General features: G+C 37.6%; 1 protein-coding gene across 1 annotated transcript in view; it reads right to left on the reverse strand.

Moving 5' to 3' along the window:
• The window catches only part of SLC25A31 (solute carrier family 25 member 31), a 44,789-nt gene that overhangs the window by 10,641 nt on the left and 8,215 nt on the right, over nucleotides 1-25,933 (reverse strand). Inside the window, 1 exon segment of the mRNA XM_032292247.1 lies at nucleotides 18,979-19,106. Coding sequence (XP_032148138.1) covers nucleotides 18,979-19,106 — 128 coding nt within the window.

A 25,933-nucleotide genomic window follows, 5' to 3' on the forward strand; every position in this document is an offset into this window, starting at 1 on the left:
GACTTTTTGGAGATTGTTTAACACTATAGACCCTCTCCTAGGAAAAATTACACATGTGTAAACATATTTTTTAGTGTGGGGGTATTCTGGAAGCATTCGTGGATCCCAAGTTAAGAACCTCTGACCTTTAGAAAGGCAAAAAGGATCACTATGATATAAATATTGAATTTAGAATAAGAAAATATCAATAGGTAAAAAAAGGTAGGCAATAATGAGAAAACATAGCAAGCACACACACTAAAAGCAGGTAATTAGAGAGAAAGATCAGGTGACTTTGGAGAGAAAGATGAAGAGTATAGCTTGGTCCCTAAAGCTGCCTTTGGCTGAAATTCAAGTGCCACTGTATCATTAAAATAAATCCTCTTTTTCCTGAGGTAATCTGACTCAATCTCTGCTTCTGAAAACCAAGTAAGTCAACCAAACAAGATATGTGGCTAAAGATTTATAAAGTAGACTTTAAGTTATATTTAATCTTTTTTCTTTCTTGATGTGAAAGAAGTCAGATCAATGACTTTTTGGGTGGATAATCATGTAATTTATCATTCAAACCAGGACACTTCCGATAGAGAAAATGGGAGCTATGAAAAAACAACAGGGGCAGATACAACATGTATAAACAGTATGGCCAATCTATGTAGTGAGGTAGGAAGGATGGAAATGGAGAAAGGCAGTAAGAATCTGCCCACATCAAGTGACGATCCTGCATTTGTGTAACAAAACCTGTCCTTCCACAATTAAGCTTGAAAATAAAACAGATCCAGAAGAGGTAGTATGTATATAAGTATAAATGAGTTTTGGTTGTTGTAAGTTAGTAACTTAAAGTACTACTATATTGTTAACAGAGAGGAACAGAGAAGAATCAGGAAGGGGAGAAGATGAAAGAGTCTAAGATTTCTGAGGAAAAATAATCGTTTATTTTAAATTGTTGACAAACAGATACTGTATGAAAAGACTCAATGATGCATCAAATAACAAATGACTTGAGACCAAAGTTGTTTATAACAACTTGTCTGGACAGGGAAGAGAGTTGGGAGCAGCTCTAGTTTTCTCCATTGAGGGTTGTGCTGAAAGCTGCTAAGGGGTGGCTGAGGAGCAGTTTATGCCCAGGCCCAGCTGAGGCTCATCCAGTCTAGTCACCTCAGGTGAGTTTGGGAGTTAGATTGGAACAAACTAGTAGAGCCAATGCTTTAAGCTAAGTCCCACTTTCCTTATTCGTACCTTTTAGGTAAAGATAGCTACCTCAAAGAGTGAAGTGAAAAGTCAGTGAAACAATATATAGTAGGCACATGCTTCCCTTACCATTTTTAAAAAACTTTTTATTTTGAGATAATTTTGGATTCACATGTATTGTAAGAGTAATATAGAGAGAGACTATAAACTCTTCAACGAATTTCCCCAGTGTACTAGCAAATCTGTAGTATAAGAAATGGACATAATAAGGCCTACCCTACTCAGATTTTGTCAGTTTAACATGTAGTCATTTGTGTGTTTATTCAGTTATACGCAGTTTTGTCACATGTTCAAATTCTTATGGCCATCATGGTCAACAGTTCCATAAGAAGGATCCCTCATGTCACTGTCATAATCACAGCCACTTCTTTCCCTCCTGGCAAACAGTATTCTTTTTTCCATCACTATAATTTCATCATTTCAAGAATGTTATATAAAAGCAATCAGAAAGCATATAACCTTTGAGACTGGCTTTTTCTACCTTAAAATCCAAAGTTGGTGCACATATCAAAAGTTTGTTCCTTTTTTGTATACTGATAAAATATACATAAGATTTACCATTTTAAGTGTACAATTCAATGGCATTAAGTATGTTTGCAATGTTGTGTAAACTTCATCACTATCTATTTCCAGAACGTTTTCATCATCTAAACAGAACTCTGTAACTCATTAAACAATAACTCCCCATTCTCCCCTTTCAATAGTTTAACAGAGGTTAACCACCTGTTAATCTATAATCTACCTTCTGTCACTATGAATTTGTCTGTAATAAGTACTTAGGTAGAATCATACAATATTTGCCCTATCAAAAGTTTGTTTCCAGACAAGAATGTCTACTCTCACCACTTCTATTCAACATAGTAGTGGAAGTCATAGCCAGAGCAATCGGGCAAGAGAAAGAAATAAAAGGCATCCAAATAGGAAAAGAGGAAGTCAACTTACATGGGTATATAGCTAGAAAACCCTAAATATGCCTCCAAAACCGTAAATATACCTCTAGACCTGATGAATGACTTCAGTAAATTTTCCGGATACAAAAATCAATGTACAAAAGTCAGTAGCATTTCTACACACCAATCACATTCAAGTTGAGACTCAAATCAAGAACTCAATCCCATTTATAGTAGACACACACACACACACACACACACACACACAAATACATAGGAGTATATTTCATCAAAGAGGTGAAAGATCCATACAAGGATCTACAAAACATTGACAGAAAAAATCATACATGATACAAACTAATGGAGAAATATTCCATGCTCATGTACTGAAAGAATCAATATCATTAAAATAAGCATACTACCCAAAGCAATCTACAGATCCAACACAATTCCTGTCAAATTACCAACAACAGTTTTCAAAGAATTAGAAAAAAGTATTCTAAAATTCATATGGAACCAAAAACCACAAACTAAATTGCCAAAGGAATCCCAAGCAAAAGAAAAAATTCATAGGCATCAAATTACCTGACTTCAAACTATATTACAAAGCTATAGTACCCAAAACAGCATGGTGCTGGTACAAAAACAGATACATAGACCAATGGAACAGAATAAAGAACCCAGAAATAAGGCCACACACCTACAATCAACTGATCTTTGACAAAGCTGACAATAATAAACAATGAGAAAAGCACACTCTATTTAACAAATGGTGCTGGGGAAAAATGGCTACCACATGCAGAAGAATGAAACTGGGTCCCTATCCTTCACCATATAAAAACATTAATGCGAGATGGATTAAAGACTAAAAGTAAATATAAGACCTCAAATTAAAAAATCCTAGACAAATGCGTAAGAAAAATTTTAAACATTGGCCTTGGCAAAGAATTGATGACTTCCTCAAAAGCAAATGCAACAGAAACAAAAATCGACAAATGGGAATTAAACTAAAGAGCTTCTGCACAACATTCAATGGAGGAAACAGACAATATACAGAATGGGAGAAAATATGTGCAGACTATGCATCTGACAAAGGACTAATAATATCCAGAATCCATAAGGAACTTAAATCGACAAGAAAAAGACCAAATAACCCCATTAAAAAACAGGCAGGCCAAGTGTGGTGGCCCACGCCTATAATCCCAGTGCTTTGGGAGGCTGATGTGGGCAGATCACGGAGTCAGGAGTTCAAGACCAGCCTGGCCAACATGATAAAACCCTGTCTCTACTAAAAATACAAAAAAATAGCTGGGGGTAGTGGCGGGCACCTGTAATCCCAGCTACTTGGGAGGCTGAGCCAGGAGAATGGCTTGAGCCTGTAAGGCAGAGGTTGCAGTAAGCCGAGACTGTACTACTGCACTCCAGCCTGGGCAACAGAGCAAGACTCTATCTCAAAAACAACAAAAAAAAAAGTGGGCAAAGGACATGAATAGACATTTCTCAAACGATGACATACAATTGGCCAACAAACATGAATAACTGCTCAACATCACTAACTGATATGGTATGGCTGTGTCCCCACTGAAATCTCAATTTGAATTGTATCTCCCAGAATTCCCACATGTTATGGGAGGGACCCAGGGGGAGGTAACTGAATCATGGGGGTCAGTCTTTTCCATGCTATTCTCATGACAGTAAGTCTCATGAGATCCAATGGATTTATCAGGGGTTTCCACTTGTGCTTCATCCTCATTTTTCTCTTGCCACCACCATGTAAGAGGTACCTTTTGCCTCCTGCTATGATTCTGAGGCCTCCCCAGCCATGTGGAACTATAAGTCCAATTAAATCGCTTTTTTCTTCACAGTCTTGGGTATGTCTTTATCAACAGTATGGAAAAAGACTAATACACTAATCATCAGAGAAATACATATTAAAATCACAATGAGATAACATCTCACACTAGTCAGAATGGCTATTATTAAAAAGTCATAAAATAATAGATGTTGGTGATGATGTGCAAAAAAGGGAATGCTTACACATTGTTGGTGGGAATGTAAATTAGTTCAACCCCTATGGAAAACAGTATGGAGCTAAATAGAACTATCATGTAGTCCAGCAATCCTACCAATGGCTATCTATCCAAAGAAAAAGAAATTGTTACATCAAATTCTGAACTGTATGTTTATCTTAGCATGAATCACAGTAACAAAGTCACAGAATCAAACTAAGTGCCCATCAATGGATGACTGGATAAAGAAAATTTGGTACATATACACCATAGAATACTATGTAGCTTTAAATAAGAATGTAATGAAATACTGTCCTTTGCAACAACATGGATGCAGCTGGAGGCCATTATCCTAAGTGAATTAATGCAGAAACAGAAAATCAAATACTGCATGTTGTCACTTATAAGTGGGAGCTAAACAAAGGGTACACGTGGACATAAAGATGGAAACAATAGATACTGGCAATTCTAAAAGTGGGGAGGAGAGAGGAAAGAAGGGTTAAAAAGCTACCTGTTGGGAACTATGTTGACTGTTTGGGTGATGGGTTCAACAGAAGCCCAAACCCCAGCATTACACATTATACTCATGTAACAAACGTGCACGTATTCCCTGAATCTATTACTTTAAAAGTTTCTTCCTTTCTATTGCTGAGTAATATCCCATGATGTAATTTATCATAGTTTAACCATTTGCCTACTGAAGGACATCTGAGTTTTTTCCAGGTTTTGACTATTGTGAGAAAAGCTGCTATTGAACATTGTGTATGTTAGTTTTTGTATGAACATGAATTTTCACTTATGAAAATGAAATTCATAAAAATTCATTCATTCATAAAAATTCCAGGATAAATGCCCACACAGAAGTGTAAACATGGGTTATATGGTAAGTGCATATTAGTTTGTAAGAGACTGCCATACTTTTTTCCAGAGTGGCAGTGTCATTTAACATTCTACCAACAATATAAGAGTGATTTGGTTTCTCTGCACTGTGACCAATTTGGTGTTGTCATTATTGTAGGTGTTTAGTGATACCTCATTGTGTTTTACCAATGACTTTAAACAATTTTTTAGGTACAATGGCTAAAAATATCAATGACTTAAAAATTTTTAAATTGACAAATAATTGTATATATTTATGGGGTAAAATGTGATATTTTGATATATATTTATATTGTTGAGTGGCCAAGCTAACTAACATATATATCATATACTTAAATTTTTCAGGTGAGAACATTTAAAACATACTCTTTTAGCAATTTTCAAATGTACATTACATTAGCTACAGTCCCATAGTCTACAACAGAGCTCTAAAACTTATTCCTCCTGTCTAAATGAAACTTTGTACCCTTGAGCAACATCTCCCCATTCCTTATTCTCCCACCCTACACCAACCCTAGAAACCACCAGTCTACTCTGTTACTATAATATCAACATTTTAAAATTCCATATATAAGTGGGATGTGCAAAAGTCAGTAGCAGTATTTGTCTTTCTGCACCTAGCTTACTTCACTTAGCTGGTTATTCTATGTCACAAATGACAGAATTTCTGTCTTTTATAAGGCTGAATAATATTCCACTGAATATATACATTTTCTATCCATTCATCTGCTGATGGACACTTAGGTTGCTTCCATATCTTAGCTATTGTGAATAATGGTGCAATAAACAAGACAGTGCAAACATCTCTTCATCATGCTGATTTCAATTCCTTTGGATATATAACCCAGTAGTGGGATTGCTGAATACTGTGGAAGTTCTATTTTTTTTTTTTTCTTGAGATGGAGTCTTGCTCTATTGCCTAGGCTTGAGTGCAGTGGTGCAATCTCGGCTTACTGCAACCTCTGCCTCCTGGGTTCAAGCAATTTCCTGCCTCAGTCTCTCTAGTAGCTGGGATTACAGGAATGCGCCACCACATCTGGCTAATTTTTGTATTTTTAGTCGAGATAGGGTTTCACCATGTTGGCCAGGATGGTCTCAAACACCTGACCTCGTGATCTGTCCTCTCAGCCTCACAAAGCACTAGGATCACAGGCATGATCCACTGCACCTGGCCCTGATTTGGGTTTTTTTAGGTTATCTTTACATTATTTTCTAAAATGTCTATAGTAATTTACATTACCACCAACAGTATACAAGGGTTCTCTTTTCTCTATGGTCTTACTTTTGCATATCTTTCATCTTTTTGATAATAGTCATTCTAACAGGTGTGAGGTGATAATTCAAAGTGGTTTTAATTAGCATTTCCCTGATTAGTAAGGTTCAGCATTTTTTCATATACCTGTTGTCCATTTGTATGTCTTCTTTTGAGAAATGTCTCCTTAGGTTTTTGGCCCATTTTCTAATCCAGTCATTTGTTTTCATGCTATTAAGGTTTTTGAATTATCTATACAGCTTGTATATTAGCCCCTTGGTCAGATGTATTTTTTGGCGGGGGGCAAATATTTTGCTTGCAAATGTATTCTCCCAAGTCACGGTTGTCTCATCACTCTGTTATTTCCTTTGCTGTTCAGAAGCGTTTTAGTTTAATATAATCCCATCTGTCTATAATTTTTGCTTTTGTTACTTGTGCTTTTAGGGTCATATCCAAAAAATCATTGCTCAGACCAATGTCATGGAGCTTTCCCCCAATATTTTATTCTACTAGTTTTGCAGTTTCAGGTCTTAGATTTAAATCTTTAATATGTTTTAATTTTTTTTTTTTTTGAAAATGGGGTAAGAGGGAGAAAGATCCAAGATGGCCAATTAGGAGCAGCTCAGGATTGCAGCTCCCAGTGAAAGCGCAGAGAGTGAGTGGACTCTGCATTTCCAGATGGATTTTCATTGCGCACAGACCAGGAGATTCCCAGGTGGAAGAGCCCCATGGGTTGCCAGCGCGACTCTTTTGGCCAGCCCGGCTGTTTTGCCGGTGCCCCAGCACGGCAGTTCTCAATGCAAAATACATGGGACTGGGTGCCCGTTTAGCTGGCAAATGGAGCTCCAGGAAGGCAGAGTCACTCATTCAGCTGATTAAAAAGTGGACTGAGACAGCGAGCCAGGCCAGAAGATTCCCGGGCAGGAAAGTGCTATGAATCTCAGCACCACTGTTTCAGCTGGCACAGTGGGTTGCCGCACACGAAATCACAGAGCAGCTCTGAATGAACAACGGAGCCCACAGCTCAGGATTTGAGCTCCTATAAAGGACAGACTGTCTCCTTAAGGAGCTCTCTGACCCCTGTATACCCAAAGAGTCACCTCATAAAGGAGAGCTCAGACTGACACTTGGCAGATATCCTTCTGGGACAAAGACAGCAGAAGAAGAAACTGGTAGCAACCCTTATTGTTCTGCAGCCGCTGCAGGTGATCCCCAGGCAGGCAGGGCCTGGAGTGGACCTCAGCAGTCCTACAGCAGAGGGGCCAGACTGTTAGAAGGAAACCTAAGAAACAGAAATAATTTCATTCTCAACAAACTGGATGTCCAGTCAGAGACCCAATCTGAAAGTCAGCAACTACAAAGACAACAGGTGGATAAATCCACAAAGATGGGAAGAAACCAGTGCAAAAAGGCCTAAAACAGCCGAAACCAGAATGCTGCTTCTCCTACAAGGGATCACAACTCCTCATCAGCAAGGGAACAAGGCCTGATGGAGAACGAGTGTGATGAATTGACAGAATCAGGCTTTAGAAGGTGGCTAATAAGAAGCTTCTGTGAGCTAAAACAAGATGTTCTAACCCAATGCAAAGAAACTAAGAACCTTGAAAAAAGATTTGAGGAAATGCTAATGAGAATAGACAACTTAGAGAGGAATATCAATGAATTGATGGAGCTGAAAAACACAATACAAGAACTTCGCGAAGCATGCACAAGTTTTAACAGTCTAACTGACCAAGCAGAAGAAAGGATATCAGAGGTTGAAGATCAACTCAATGAAATAAAACGAGAAGGCAAGGTTAGAGAAAAAAGGCTAAAAAGGAATGAACAAAGTCTTCAAGAAATATGGGACTATGTGAAAAGACCTAATCTACGTTTGATAGGTGTACCTGAATGTGATGAAGAGAAAGAATCCAAGCTGGAAAATATTCTTCAGGATATTATCCAGGAAAACATCCCCAACCTAGCAACACAGGCCAATACTCAAGTCCAGGAAATACAGAGAACACCACAAAGATATTCCTCAAGAAGAGCAACCCCAAGGCACACAATCGTCAGATTCACCAGGGTTGAAATAAAGGAGAAAATGCTAAGGGCAGCTAGAGAGAAAGGTCAGGTTACCCACAAAGGGAAGCCAATCAGACTCACAGCAGATCTCTCAGCAGAAACCCTACAAGCCAGAAGAGAGTGGGGGCCAATATTCAACGTCCTTAAAGAAAAGAACTTTCAACCCAGAATTTCACATCCAGCCAAACTAAGCTTCATAAGTGAAGGAAAAATAAAATCCTTTGTGAACAAGCAAGTATTCAGAGATTTCATCACCACCAGGTCTGCTTTACAAGAGCTCCTGAAAGAGGCTCTACACATATAAAGGAACAACCAGTAGCAGCCACTCCAGAAACATGCCAAATGGTAAAGAGAATCAACACAATAAAGAATCTGCATAAACTGATGGGCAAAACAGCCAGCTAGCACCAAAATGGCAGTATCAAATTCACACATAACAATATTAACCCTTAAATGTAAACGGACTAAATGCCCTAATCAAAAGACACAAACTGGCAAATTGGATAAAAAGCCAAAACCCATCGGTGTGCTGTATCCAGGAAACCCATCTCACATGCAAGGATACACAAAGGCTCAAAATAAAGGGATGGTGGAAGATTTACCAAGCAAATGGAGAGCAAAAAAAAAAGCAGAAGTTGCAATTCTCATCTCTGATAAATTAGACTTTAAAGCAACAAAGATCAAAAGACACAAAGAAGGGCATTACATAATGCTAAAAGGATCAATGCAACAAGAAGAGCTAACGATCCTAAATATACGTGCACCCAATACAGGAGCACCCAGATAAATAAGGTAAGGTCTTAATGACTTACAAAGAGATTTAGGCTCCCACACAATTATAGTGGGAGACTTTAACACCCCATTGTCAACATTAGACAGATCAACGAGACAGAAAATTAACAAGGATATCCAGGACTGGAACTCAGACCTGGACCAAGCAAACCTAATAGACATTTACAGAACTCTCCACCCCAAATCCACAGAATATACATTCTTCTCAGCACCACATCACACCTACTCTAAAATTGACCACATAATTGGGAGTAAATCACTCCTCAGCAAATGCAAAAGAATGGAAATCATAACAAACAGTCTCTCAGATCACAGTGCAATCAAGTTAGAACTCAGAATTCAAAAACTAACCCAGAGCCGCACAGCTTAATGGCAACTGAACAACTTGCTCTTGAATGTTGACTGGATAAACAATGAAATGAAGACAGAAATAAAGATGTTCTTCGAAACCAACGAGAATGATGACACAACATACCAGAATCTCTAGGACACATTTAAAGCAGTCTCTAGAGGAAAATATATAGCAATAAGTGCCCACATGAGAAGCAAGGAGAGATCAAAAATTGACCTTATCATCAAAATTGAAAGAGCTAGAGGAGCACAATAAAAAAAACTCAAAACCTAGCAGAAGACAAGAAATAATTAAGAGCAGAGCAGAACTGAAGGAGATAGAGACATGAAAAACCCTTCAGAAAATCAATAAATCCAGGAGCTGGTTTTTTGAAAAGATCAACAAAATAGACAGACTACTAGCCAGATTAATAAAAAAGAAAAGAGAAAATAACCAAATAGTTGCAATAAAAAACGATAAAGCGGATATAACCACAGATTTTACAGAAAATCAAACCATAATCCGAGATTATTACAAACAACTCTATGCACATAAACTAGTAAACCTGGAAGAAATGGATAAATTGCTGGACACTTGCCTCCTCCCAAGCCTAAACCAGGAAGAAGCTGAAACCCTGAACAGACCCATAACAAAGTCTGAAGTTGAGGCAGCAATTAAGAACTTACCACCCAAAAAAAGCCCAGGTCCAGATGGGTTCACAGCCGAATTCTACCAGACATACAAAGAGGAGCTTGTACCATTCTTTCTGAAACTATTCCAAACAATACAAAAAGAGGGAATTCTTCCCAAATCATTTTATGAGACCAACATCATCCTGATTCCAAAACCCAGCAGAGCCTCAACAAGAAAAGAAAACTTCAGACCAATATCCATGATGAACATAGATGCAAAAATCTTCAATGAAATACTGGCAAGCTGACTGCAACAGCACATCAAAAAGCTTATCCACCATGATCAAGTAGGCTTCATGCCGGGGATTCGAGGCTGGTTCAACATACGCAACTCTATAAACGTAATTCACCACATAAACAGAACCAAAGACAAAAACCACATGATTATCTCAATTGATGCAGAGAAGGCCTTTGACAAAATTCAACAGCCCTTAATGCTAGAAACCCTCAATAAGCTAGGTATTGATGGACCGTATCTCAAAATAATAAAAGCTATTTATGACAAACCAACAGCCAATGTCATACTGAATGGGCAAAAACTGGAAGCATTCCCTTTGAAATCTGGCACTAGACAAGGATGCCCTCTCTCACCACTCCTATTCAATATAGTACTAGAAGTTCTAGTCAGAGCAATCAGGCAAGAAAAACAAATAAAGGGTACTCAAATAGGAAAGGAGGAAGTCAAATTGTCTCTATTTGCAGACAACATGATTGTATATCTAGAAGACCCCGTCGTCTCAGCCCAAAATCTCCTGAAACCGATAAGCAACTTCAGCAAAGTCTCAGGATACAAAATCAACGTGCAAAAATCACATGCATTCCTATACACCAATAACAGACTTAAAGAGAGCCAAATCAAGAACAAACTGCCATTCACAATTGCCACAAAGATAATAAAATACCTAGGAATACAACTAACAAGGAATGTAAAGGACCTCTTCAAGGAGAACTACAAGCCACTGCTCAACGAAATAAGAGAGGACACAAACAGATGGAGAAACATTCCATGTTTATGGTTAGGAAGAATCAATATCATGAAAATGGCCATACTGCCCAAAGTAATTTACAGATTCAACTCTATTCCCATCAAGCTACCAATGACCTTCTTCACAGAGCTGGAAAAAACCACCTTAAACTTCATATGGAACCAAAAGAGAGCCCACATAGCCAAGTCAATTGTAAGCAAAAAGAAGAAAGCAGGAGGCATCACACTACCAGACTTCAAATTATACTACAAGGCTACAGTAATCAAAACAGCATGGTACTGGTACCAAACAGAGGTATAGACCAATGCAAGAGAACAGAGGTCTCGGAGGCAATACAACAAATCTTCAACCATCTGATCTTTGACAAGCCAGACAAAAAAAGCAATGCGGAAAGGATCCTCTGTTTAATAAATGCTGTTGGGAAAACTGGGTAGCCATGTGCATAAACCAGAAACTGGACCCCTTCCTGACACCTTACACTAAAATTAACTCCAGATGGATTAAAGACTTAAACATAAGACCTAACACCATAAAAACTCTAGAAGAAAATCTAGGCAAAACCATTCAGGACATAGGCGTAGGCAAGGACTTCATGACCAAAACACCAAAAGCATTGACAACAAAAGCCAAAATAGACAAATGTGACCTAATCACACTCCACAGCTTCTGCACAGCAAAAGAGACAGTCATTAGAGTGAATCGGCAACCAACAGAATGGGAAAAAATTTTCGCAGTTTACCCATCTGACAAAGGGCTGATATCCAGAATTTACAAAGAACTAAAACAGATTTACAAGAAAAAAACAAGCCCATTCAAAAGTGGGCAAAGTATATGAACAGATACTTTACAAAAGAAGACATACATGGGGCCAACAAACATATGAAAAAATGCTCATCATCACAGGTCATCAGAGAAATGCAAATCAAAACTACATTGAAGTACCATCTCATGCCAGTTAGAATGGCGATCATTAAAAAATCTGGAGACAACAGATGCTGGAGAGGATGTGGAGAAATAGGAACACTTTTACACTGTTGGTGGGAGTGTAAATTAGTTCAACCACTGTGGAAGACAGTGTGGTGATTCTTCAAGGACCTAGAAATAGAAATTCCATTTGACCCAGCAATCCCATCACTGGGTATATATCCAAAGGATTATAAATCGTTCTACTATAAGGACACATGCACACGAATGTTCATTGCAGCACTGTTTACAATAGCAAAGAGCTGGAAACAACCCAAATGCCCATCTGCGATAGACTGGATAGGGAAAATGTGGCACATATACACCATGGAATATTATGCAGCCATAAAAAACGATGAGTTTGTGTCCTTTGTAAGGACATGGATGAACCTGGAAACCATCATTCTCAGCAAACTGACAGAAGAGCAGAAGATCAAACACTGCATGTTCTCACTCATAGGCGGGTGTTGAACAATGAGAACACATGGACACAGGGAGGGGAGCACTACACACTGGGGTCAGTTGGGGGGAAATAGGGGAGGGACAGTGGGGTGTGGGGAGTTGTGGAGAGATAGCAAGGGGAGAGATGCCAGATGTAGGTGATGGGGAGGAAGCCAGCAAATCACACTGCCATGTGTGTACCTATGCAACAATCTTGCATGTTCTTCACATGTACCCCAAAACCTAAAATGCAATAAAATAAATAAGTGGAGAAAAAAAAGAATTAAAAGTGATTAACACATCACCTTTACAATATTAGGCTATTTCACAGTTGACAATACAACTGGTTCAAATTACAATTTTTCAACTTTACCATGAGTTTGTAAAAAAATAATCCCATTATGACTCAAGGAGTATTTGGACTTCTAATGATTCAACTTAGAATTTTTGACTATATAATCAGTTTATTATGGTATCAAATGCATTTTTGACTTACAATATTTTCCACTTATGATGAGTTTATCATGATGTAACCCCACTGTAATTTGGGAGTACCTGTATATTTACCTTAGGAGCACCTATATTGTCCAGGCTTGTCTCAAACTCCTGGCTTCAAGTGATCATCCCATGTCAAGTATTTGGGATAACAGGAGTTATCCCAGCCTCCTCAGTATCTGGGATAACAGGAATGAGCCACCGCATCTGGCTCTTTTCAAAATTGATCTTGCTTGGAGTCCTCTGAGCTTCTTGAATCTGGATGTCCATAAATTTACAAAGGTTTGGGAAATTTTCAGACAATATTTTAAAAAATAAGCTTTCTTACCCTTTTTCTTCTTCATCTTGTACTACCATAATTCACATATTTGTACAACTGACAGTGTCTCATAGGTTCCTTATGTTTTCTTCAGTCTTTATATTTTTTTCTCTGATTAGTTAATTTTAAATGACCTATCTTTGAGTTTGCTGATTCTTTCTTCTGCATGATTGCATCTGCTGTTAAAGCTCTCTATTGAGCTTTTTCAGTTTTGTCATGATATTCTTCAGTGCCAGGATTTTTTAAAAAATGGTTTCAATCTCTTTAGTAAAGTTCCCATTTTGTTCACATATCGTTTTGTTTTCCTACTTTAATTCAGTTGGCTATCTTGCACCTTACTGAGACTCTTCAAGGTAATTATTTTGAATTATTTCACAGGTGATTTGTATATTTCCATTTGTTTGGGGTCTGTTATTGGAACTTTATTAGTTTCTTCTGGTGGTGTCCTGGTTGCATTGAGTCCTTGTTATCCATGTAGTCTTGTGTTGGTGTCTGCATATCTGAAAGACCAAACTTTTTTTGTAGTCTTAGAAAACTGGTTTCAGCAAGTTAAAATCCTATCCTTTTAGGTCTTTGGATTGATAGGACTGCCGTTAAGATGGCAGTTAAATGGGGTTGGATCCAAGTCATGTGGCTGCTGCTGAGTCCACAGTGAAGAATGCAATTGGTGGGCCTGTTACTAAAAACTGTAGTAAGCACATATCCTATCTAGATCCTGGCTGAATTGGACTGTCTCAAGAACCATGGACTGTGAGTTGGTGCTAGGATGAGGGTCTGCATCATGTTTCATTGATGGTAGGCCTGTTACTAGATGTACTGATGGATGTGGTTTCCTCCCATCTCTGGAACCACTTCCATTAGATGACTGGGTGAGTCCTGGGAAGGCAGTAATGACTTGGTCCATGGCTGACAGGGGCTGGAACCAAGTAACAGGGTTGTTTTAGGTCTCTTGAGATCAAGCTCTTTAGGCTTGTCTCTGGGGTCACAGGCAGATGCGCCTCCTGGTGGGTTGCTGGATGAGCAACTGATGCTCATCTGACTGCAAATGAAAAGGGCAGGAGCCAATTTAGAGGACTGTTTCAAGATCTATAAGGGACTAAGATGAGTGATTCACTTGGGAGAGTTTGTGCTAATATTGTGATTTATGATAAACACTTGTTTGTTTAAGCCTGGGGTTTTGTACTAAGCTGCATGAGTTTGTTCTCTGGAAGGGGACCAGAGACTGTGTAGCTAAGGTCAGTCACATTCCATGTCTATGATACTGATCCCAAAGAAAAACCCTGGACACCAAGGATTGGGTAAGCTTACTTTGGATCTTGGGAAGTTAGTATTCTGTCCATATGATTCAACAGAACAGGACAATTATAAACTTGCACCTGGTTTCTCTTGGTCTCTTCCCTGTGTGCCTTTTCCCTTTGATTTTAATTTGAATACCTTTGCTTTAATAAACCACAGAATAACAGATTTGCTAAGTTTTATACATCCTTCTAGTGACTCAATGAACCTGACGATAGTTTTGGAGACCCCGACACTGTGGAACAAATAATCTGAGTCAAGGGAAATTCCAATTATTAGAGCTGTCAGTTTAAGAGGCAGAAACATTTTACTGAATGCCTGTCATAAAGCAAGGCACTATGCTACACACTTCACATGTAATCTCATCTAAACCTCACAATTAAACTATGAGATAGGTATTATTATGCCCAATTTTTAGATGAGGAAACTAGGGATCAGAGAAGTAAACCAACTTTTAAAATCTCATACAGTCACAAAGAATGAAATACCTAGGAATACAGCTAATTAGGGAGGTGAAAGATCTCTATACAGGTATTGATCGACTTACCACCTGTGCAACTTATGACCATTCGACTTTACGACCACAATTGCTAGCCACAACTGCTCCGTGTCTGGCAGCACAAACGTCGCCCAGCTGGGCGTACAACAGTGTGGACCAGCTTCCGGCAGCACTACCATCTCCGCGTGCACCATTTCAACTGTACATATAGCCTACTCAACTTACGACCAAATCGTGTTACGACCGGTCCGCGGTCCCAACCGTGGTCATAAGTCGAGCACTAGCTGTAATGAGAATTACAACACACTGCCCATAGAAATCAGAGACGACACAAACAAATGTAAAAATATCCCATGCTCGTGGGTAGGAAGAATCAATATCATTAAAATGGCCACAATAGGCGAGACACCATGTCTCACACCTATAATCCTAGCACTTTGGAGGCAGAGGCAGGTGGACAACATGGTAAAACCTAAAATCCTATCTGTACTAAAATACAAAAAAATTAGCTGGGTATGGTGGTGGCATGCACCTGTAGTCCCAGCTACTTGGAAGGCTGAGGCAGGAGAATTGCTTGAACCCAGGAGGCAGAGGTTGCAGTGAGCCAAGATAATGCCACTGCACTCCAACCTGGATGACAGAGTGAGACTCCATCTCAAAAAAAAAAAAAAAAAAAAGGCCACATTTCCTAAAGCAATTTACAGATTCAGTGCTATTCCTATCAAGCTACCAATGACATTCTTCATAGAACTAGAAAAAACTGTTTAAAACTTCATATGGAACCAAAAAAGAACCCGAATAGCCAAGGCAATCCTAAGCAAAAAGAACACAGCTGGAGGCATCTGATGTTACCTAACTTCAAACTATAATATGGGGCTAAGGTAACCAAAATGGTATGTACTAAGACAAAAATGGGCACATAGGCCAATGCCACAGAATAGAGAGCCCAGAAATAAAACTGCACACCTACAGTCATCTAATCTTTGACAAAGCTTACAAAAACAAGCAGTGAGAAAAGGACTCCTTATTCAATAAATGGTGCTGGGATAACTGGTTAACCATATACAGAAGATTAAAGCTGTGCCTCTTCCTTACACCACATATAAAAATCAATCAAGATGGATTAAGGACTTAAATGTAAAACCTAAAACTATAAAAACCCTGGAAGATGATCCAGGCAATATCATCCTTGACATAGGAACGAGAAAAGATTTCACGAAAAAGATAACCAAAGCAATTGCAACAAAAGCCAAAATTGACAAATAGGATCTAGTAAAACTTAAGAGCTTCTTCTGCACAGCAAAACAAACTGTCAACAGTTTACTGTTAGTCTGTCAACAGTTTATTTACAGACTAACAGTAAACAGACAGTAACAAGTAAATAGACAGCCTACAGAATGGGAGAAAATATTTGCAAACTGACAAAGGTCTAATATCTAGCATCTATAAGGAACTTAAACAAATTTATAACAGAAAAACAACCCCATTAAAAAATGGGCAAAGGATGTGAACAGATACTTTTCAAAAAAAGACATACATGTAGCCAACAACCAAATGAAATGAGCTCAATATTACTCATCATTAGAAAAATGCAAATCAAAACCACAATGTGATACCATCTTATGGTCAGGATGACTACTGTTAAAAAGTCAAAAAATAACAGATTCTGGTGAGGTTGTGGAGAAAAGGGAACATTTATAGACTGTGCTTGGGAGTGTAAATTAGTTGGACCATTGTGGAAAGCAGTATAGCAATTCCTCAAAGAGCTAAAAACAGAAGTATCATTACTGGATATATACCCAGAGTAACATAAATCATTCTAGTATAAAGACACATGCATGCAAGTGATCACTGTAGCACTATTCACAATAGCAAAGACATGGAATCAACCTACATGCCCATCAATGGCAGATTGGATGAAGAAAATGTGGTACATATACAACATGTAATAATATACAGCCATAAAAAGGAATGAAATAATGTCTTTTGTGGGAATATGAACAGAGCTGGAGGATATTACCCTTAGCAAACTAACATAGGAACAGAAAACCAAATACTGCATGTTCTCACTTAAAAGTAGGAGCTAAATGATGAGAACTTATGAACACAAAGAACAAAAAGACACGGGTCTGTTTGAGGGTGGAGGGTTTCAGGAGGAAGAGATGCAGGAAAAATAACTATTGGGTACTAGGCTTAATACTTGAGTGATGAAATAATCTGTACAAGAAAACCCTGTAACATGAGTTTACCTATACAGCAAACCTTCACATGCACCCCCAGATCTAAAATAAAAGTAAAAAAAAAAATCTCATGTAGCTAAATAAACAGAGAACCAAGATCCAAATCTAAACCTTCCAATTCTAAGTCTAGGGAATTTTCCTAGTTACCTTTCTACCTGTGCCCCCTTACCCCACCTCTCCACACTGGCCAAAAGACAGAGCAAAGTATTCAATAAGAAACTGTTAAGAAAATGATTATAAATCTATTATAAAGACACATGCACACGTATGTTTATTGCAACACTGTTCACAATAACAAAGACGTGGAACCAACCCAAATGTCCACCAGTGATAGACTGGATAAAGAAAATGTGGCACATATACACCATGGAATACTATGCAGCCATAAAAAGGATGAGTTCATGTCCTTTGCAGGGACATGGATGAAGCTCGAAACCATCATTCTCAGCAAACTGATACAAGAACAGAAAACCAAACACCACATGTTCTCACTCATAAGTGGGTGCTGAACAATGAGAACATATGGACACAGGGAGGGGAACATCACACACTGGGGCCTGCTGGGGGGTGGGAGGCTAAGGGAGGGATAGCAGGGGGTGGGGAGATAGGGGAAGGATAGCATTAGGAGAAATACCTGATGTAAGTGACAGGGTGAAAGATGCAGCAGCAAACCACCATGGCACATGTATACCTATGTAACAAACCTGCACATTCTGCACATGAAACCCCAGAACTTAAAGTATAATAATTAAAAAAAAATAAATAAAACAATGAAGAAAGGGAATACAGAGCATAAAAGGAAATTTAAGGAGGCAGCAACAAAGAAATGTTCCACAAACATTTGCTTTTAAAAACCTCCTAAGACAGCTTGGTTGGCTGGGGCAGGAGTGGGAGATGAGGAGAGACAGGAAGAAAAAGAGAAGATGAGGGGTAAGAGAGATTTTGTAAGAGTGAGGGGAAGATCTTGGGGGTAATGTAGGTAGTATAGTGTATTGGATACTACAAAACAAATATAAATCAGAATAAATGGCATGTAGTTTATATAAGAAATTTTGAAATTGAGATTTTGTAACCAAGGGAGTAATTACTTCAATAACCAAACAGTATCTTTGCAATAAAAAGAATTCTCTGGGTTAAATTTATCATTTTCCAGTTTCACTCAATTTTGACTTCCTACACACTTTAATCTCAGTTAAATAAATCATTATCAAAAAATAATTTACTTCTTTATATAAATTACCTCAGTAGTAGGTACAACGTACTTGTTGATTTCTTTCTGTGTTTAAAATAAGCAGACAAAATGCTGTGTTTCCTCAGTGCAGAACAGTGACAAGATGAAATTACATTAAGTATAATATTTATTCAAAGAAATATTGCCTTGAGACAAAAGATTCTTTATGACTTTTGTAACAAAACATACTTCTTTTTTCTCACCACTTGAGCACCTTCTCCCCAAATAAAACATCACAGTTAAGACAATCTAACCATTTTAAAGAAAATTTTAGAGACACTGAAATATATTTACATTGGACAGGAAATTTACATTGGATAGAAAATTTCTATATTGGAAGGAAAAAGTTAAAAAAATATATATAATTACCTGTTTTTCTTTATTAACTCCAGACATGAATAGCTGCTTGTATTTGTCCTTAAAAGCAAAGTTTAGAGCTTGTGTTGGAAAATACCGAATAACATTTGCCAAATTGCCACGCCAAAAACTGAAGAAACCTATAGAAGGAGACATATAAATACATAAACCTATATTGTATTATTATTAAATAACTGCCATAGTTTTAACAAATTTAGCTCTATGAACTATCTAAAACATATCTTTTCTTGTGAGAAAAAAGTTTTCTAAAATGTGTATCTCCATTGAAAAATAAAGACAGTGTTAACTCGATTGTACCCCATTCCATTTTTTAAAAAAACTTCAAATAAAGAGCTTTGAACACCTAAAAACGAAGGAAAGTGTTATCAGTTGAATATAGGGCTCTTCACTAGTAGAAAAACAGAGCTCAGTACTATTTGTCAGGGGCTAGTAACGCTTAGGCTCATTCCCAAATCCTGATGTACAACACCTATGGTGCTAAGGCTGTTACAAATAAGTATGATAGAACAACAAATATGTCCACTCACTGATTTGTACACATACTTATGAGAATGAGAACAGGATACAAGAATCTAAAGTGCCCTTATCTTTATGGCCTGGAACCATTTTGAATGGGTGCTAAAATTTAGCTAGAAAAGGGATCCATTTCAAGTCCAGGCAGTTTCTAGAGAACTGAGGGAGAGATTGGAAGAAATATTTGAGGCCAGTAATCTCCCCACCTGAATTCTCCAGGGATTGACCAACTCATATAATTGTGTACCCCTTAAGATTCAGAATTATCCTACAGAGCTTCTTTAGAGCATGGCAGGCTAGCTTTTCAATAGCCTTGTTTTCACTAGATTACAAATTGTCAAATGCTTTGGCCTTGCTGTTCTGAACAGGATACCTCTAGTGCCAGTTTGGAGAATAACCAGGATCAGTATTTTAAAAATAAAGATTCAAAAGAAAATAATCTCAGTTAACTGGGCTAGGGCTCAAAAGTCAATAAAGTTAGATTAGATAGGTACATAGAGGGAAATATATTTATGTGTAAAATAAGTAACATTAACCCTGTGGGAAAAAAATAAAGAATCTTGGTGAACCCAAGGCTGAATATAAAGTGACTGCACAAAGATAATTAAGAAGCATATTTAATGGCAAAGAAATAATCTTCTCAGTACTCACAGCTGACTCCATTTTTATTAGGGTATTCAACATGGGATGGTAACAACTACTACTTACTGAGCATTCACTATATGAACCAGTCACTGGGAAATAATTTATATGTATGTCATTAAATCAATTATGCTTATTATGTAGGTTCTCAAGTAGTACCCTTTTCAAGTATGTACAAAGTGAAACTTTAAAAAGTTTAAAAACTAGGCTAGGTGCCGTGGCTCATACTTGTAATTCCAGCACTTTGGGAAGCCAAAATGGGAGGATTGTTTGAGTTCAGGAATTCAAGACCAAGCCTGGGTCTTGGAGAGTGCATCTCTATAAAAAATTTCAAAAATAAATTTAAAAAATAAATTAGCTGTGCACAGTGGCATGGGCCTGTAGTTCTAGCTACTCAGGAGGCTGAAGCAGGGACCCTTTAGCTGAAGAGGTAGAGGCTGCAGTGAACTACGATCACACAATCACATTCCAGCATAGATGACAGAATGAGAACCTTTCTTAAAGAAAAACTGTCTGAGGATTATTAGCCAACCAAGACTTAAAATTGGGCTTTCTGTCTGACTCCAAAGCTCTACTCTAGGCTTCAATTTCTGGAGCAACACATCACAGAAAAGTTCTAAAATTATTAGAGTAGATGAAGCTTTATTAAAAAAAGAAATTGCTATAACAATTTTGAACAGGAAGATAATTAAAAAGTTCACAAATATGTGGAAATTAAACAACAAGCTCCTAACAACCAATACGTCAAGAAGAAATGAAGAGGAAAATTGAAATCTTGGGATAAAAATGGGAACACAATATACCAAAACTTATACATGCAGTAAAAGCATTTAAGAGAGTTTATAGCAATAAATGCATATATATAAAGAAGAAAGATCTCAAATAACCTAATTTTATATCACAAGGAACTAGAAAAAAAAAAACAAACTAAGACCAAAGTTAGGAGAAGGAGGGAAATAATAAAAATTAGTGTTATCAAAATGCCAAGGGTTTAGTCTAGGTCCTGCTGCTCATTGCAGAGAAAGCCAATCACAAAGACAATGAGTATTGCCAGGGAAGAAGGCTTTTTTGGGTGCTGTGTCGAGGAGAACAGATCGGTCTCAACTTTAATCTCTTTCACACACTAAAATTAGGAGTTTATATAGCAGAAAAGAAATGTAACTGTGTGGGAAAGCAAGAATAATGGAAGAACAAGAAGGACTTGGTCAACAGGTGACAGGTGAGGGGTCAGTGTCTCAATGTCCAGATGTGGTGATCTGGTAAGTTTCAGTTCCTTGATACTATCTGGGAGGCCCAAGGATTGGTTTCCTGAGACAGGAACTCAGATATGAAAAATATAAGTTTCTCAAGTTTTAATACTGAGAAGGTCAATTTCTTGGTTTATTCATGTGAAACAATAAACATCAGTTCTATGGGTCAATTGAGCTGGTTTCAATGGCAGAAATAAATGAAATAGAGACTATAAAAATAATAGAAAAATATCAATGAAACTAAGAGTTTATTTCAGATCCAGTGCTGGTTGGTATTTTATTAGAAGAAGATAAAACTGACAAACCTCTAGCTATACTAAGAAAAAAGAAAGGAGACTCATATAAGTAAAATTATAAGTGACATTACCACTAATACTACAGTAATACAAAAGGTCATAGAAGATTATTATGAACAATTATATACCAACAAATTGAGTGACATAGATGAAACTGATAAATTTCTAGAAAGATGTAATCTACCAAGTCTGAATCATGAATAAATATCTGAACAGACCAACAATGAGTAAGGAGATTGAATCAGTAATCAGAAACTTTCCAATAAAGAAAAGCCCAGTATCTGATGATTTCACAGCTAAATTCAACTAAATTCATTTTACAAGGCCAACATTACCCTGGTACCAAAGCCAAAATACTACAAGAAAAGAAAATTACAGGCCAATATCCCAATGAAAAAATATGCAGAAATCCTCAATAAAATACTACCAAATTGAATTCAACATCACAATAAAAGGATCATTCACCACGATCAAGTGGTGATGGGTAGGGGCTTTTGACTTTTATTCTATAGCCCTATGCACATGTATCAGCAGGTTTTATATTGGGCTATGAGGCCTAACCTACAGGCCAATAGATGGCACGTAGAGCTAAGTCAACTGAGGCAAACACAGCTAGATATATACAGCTGACCCTTATTTACTGGGAGAAAGGATGGACCAGGCTGATGATCCAGGTGAGCAGATGGTCTGGGATGCAAGGATGGCTAACCATACACAAATTGGTAAATATGATATACCACATTAACAGAACGAAGGACAAAACCATATGAGCATCTCAATGCTGAAAAAGCATTTGATGGATTTATCTTTACATAATAAAAACTCTCAACAAATTAGGTATAGCAGCAATGTACTATAACATAATAAAGGCCATATGTGACAAGCTCATAGATAACATCATACTCAGTGGAGAAAAGTTGAAAGCTTTCCTCTGAGATCAGGAATAAGACAAAGGTATCCACTCTTGCACTTGTATTCAATATAGTACTTTAAGTTCTAGCCAGAGTGATTAGGCAAGAAAAAGAAAAGTATCCAAATTGAAAAGGAAATGTTAAAACTGTCTCTGTTTGCAGATGATATGATCTTACATACAGAAAATACTAAATATGCGACCAACAATTAGACTAATAATTCACTAAAGTTTCAGGATATAGAATCAACACAGAAAAATCAATCACATTTCTATATGCTAACAATGAACTACCTGAAAAAGTAATAAAGAATAACATCATTCATAAACAAAACAAAACATTAGGAATAAAATTAACCAAAGCGGTGAAAGATCTGTATGACAAAAAGTTTAAAAAACTGATGAAAGAAACTGAAGAGATCTCCAGGCATTTGGAGCACCCACTTACCTAGGTGAGCAGCCTGAGCCACCCTACCCTTTCTGTGCAGAGACTGTGGTGCAGTGGGGCCCTCTCTGTTCCACACATAGGTAGATCTCCAGGCATTCAAAGAACCTGCTCACCAGCATTGGCAGATTGAGTCACCCCACTCTTCCTTTGCAGAGATCTATGTGGAGGGCACCCTCTCAGCTTCACATTCAGGCAGGCAGAGCACCTACTTGCCATGATCAGCAGCCTGAGCTGCCCCATTCTTCCTGTGCAGACATTGTGGTGAAGTGGGGCTGTCTCTGCTCTACACCTAGACAGATTTCCAGGTATTCAGACCATCTGCTCACCTGGATCATCAGCCTGGCCCATCCTTTCTCCCAGTAAATAAGGGTCAGGCATCTATCTAGCTGTGTTTGCCTCAGCTGACTTAGCTCTATGTGCCATCTATTGGCCTGTAGGTTAGGCCCCATAGCCCAATATAAAACCTGCTGATACATGTGCATAGGGCTTAGAAGCAAAGTCAAAAGCCCCTACCCAACATTGTCTACAGTTATACCCCCAAGGAAGGAGGGGGAAAGAGAAAGGAAAAAACTCCAATAATGTTACATAGAAAGAAAGAAAAAGGAAAAAGTCCTATCCACATTAAAATGACTACAAAAATTGGAAGCAGTAATGCCCCAGATGAGAAGGAACAGGGCAAGAACTCAGGCACCACAAAAAATTTGAATGTAATAACACCACCAAAGGATCATATTAGCTGTCAAGCAATGGTTCCTAGCCAAAATGGAAACTCAGAAATGACTAATAAAGAATTCAAAGTATGAATTACAAGGAAGCTCAACAAGATCCAAAAGAAGGCTGAAAATAGACATGCACTTCTAAAGCAATCTGGGAAATGAAAGAAGAGATAAACACCTCCAAAAGAAATCAATGAGATCTTATGGAGTTGAAAAGCTCACTTACGAAATTTCAAAATACAATTTAACAAATTATCAATTGACTAGACCAAGCAGAAGGAAGAATTGCACAGCTTGAAAAATAATCTTTTAAACTAATCCAGTTAGGCAGATATACAAAAAAATGATTTTCATAAATGAAAAAAGTATTTGAGAAACTGAAGATTATGTAAAGTAGCCAAACCTACAAGTTACTGGCACTCCTGAGAGAGAAAAAATAAGCAACCCAAAAAATATATTTGAGGAAACAATTCAAAAAAATTTTCCTAATCTTTGTCCAGATACAATAAATCCAAAGAACACCTGTGAGATACTGTAAAAAATGAACATCACCAAGGTATATAGTCAATCAGAATGTCCAAGGTCAACACTAAAGAAAAAATCTTAAAGAGAGCTAGAGGAAAAGGTCAGATCATGTACAAAGGGAAACCTATCAAGCTAACAGTAGCCTTCTCAGCAGAAACATTACAAGCCAGAAGAAATTGGGGGCCTATTTTCAGCATTCTTAAAGAAAAATTCAAACCAAGAATTTCTTATCACACCAAACTAAACTTTATACATGGAGATATAAAACCTTTTCCAACAAGCAAATGCTAAAGGAATTTGGTTACCACCAAACCAGGTGACAAGAGATCCTTAAGGGGGCTCTATACATGGAAATGAAAGAAGAATACCTGCTGCTACAAAAACACTATTAAGAACATAGCCAGCAGTCCCTATAAAGCAACCACACAATATAAACTACAAAGAAATCAGCTAACAAATTCAAAATATGATCAAAACCTCATATATCAATGTTAACCTTGAATGTAAACATCTAACCAAGTTGGATAAAAAACAAGGTGCATTTGTCCGCTCTCTTCAAGAGACCAATCTCAAAAGTAATGACAGCCACAGGCTCAAAGTAAAGCATTGGAAAAGGATTGTGTAAATAAAAAACAAAAAAGAGTAGGGGTGTCATTATTCTTATATGAGATATAACAAAGTTTAAACCAGCAAAAATAAAAAAGGACAAAGATAGGCATTACATAATTCAACAAGATCTAACTATCCTAAGTATATAACATCCAACATTTGGACCACTCAGATTTATAAAATGAGTACTTCTACACCTACAAAAAGACTTAGCCAGTCCCCTAACAAGAGTGGGGGATTTGAATACCCCACCAACAGCATTAGACCATCAAGGCAGAAAATGAACAAAGAAATTCTGAACTTAAATTCCACACTTAACCAATTGGACCTTATAGACATCTACAGACTACTCCACTCACCAATTAGAGAATTGCATTATTCTCTTCTACACATGGAACATACTCCAAGATTGACCACATGCTAAGCCATAAAGCAAGTCTCCATAAATATAAAAAAATTGAAATTATGTCAACCATACTCTCAGACCACGACAGAATAAAAGGAGAAGTCGATATCAAGAAGATCTCTCAAAATCACAAATTATATGAAAATTAAACAATTTGGGCCAGTCACGGTGGCTCACATCCATAATCCTAGCACTTTGGAAGGCTGAGGCGGGTAGACTGCCTGAGCTTAATTTGAGACCAGAGTGGGCAACATGGTGAAATTCCGTCTCTACTAAAATACAAAATATTAGCTGGGTGTAGTGGCACATGTCTATTGTCTCAGCTACTCAGGAGGCTGAGGCATGAGAATTTCTTGAACCTGGGAAACAGAAGTTGCCGTGAGCCAAGATTGTGTCACTGTACTCCAGCTTGGGAAACAGAGTGAGACTCTGTTTTCCTAAAAAACAAACAAAAACAAATAATTTGCTTCTAAATGACTTTTGGGTAAACAATGAAATTAAGGCAGAAATCAAAACATTCCTTGAAATAAATGAAAAAAGAAACATAACATACTAAAATCTTTAGAATGCAGCAAAAGCAGTGTTAAGAGACAAGTTTATTGCACTAAAAAATCTCTCTCAAAAAGTTAGG

Source organism: Sapajus apella, unplaced genomic scaffold, assembly GCF_009761245.1.
Source record: "Sapajus apella isolate SASKATOON/1434 unplaced genomic scaffold, GSC_monkey_1.0 scaffold27, whole genome shotgun sequence".
In the NCBI taxonomy this organism is placed as follows: Eukaryota; Metazoa; Chordata; class Mammalia; order Primates; family Cebidae; genus Sapajus; species Sapajus apella.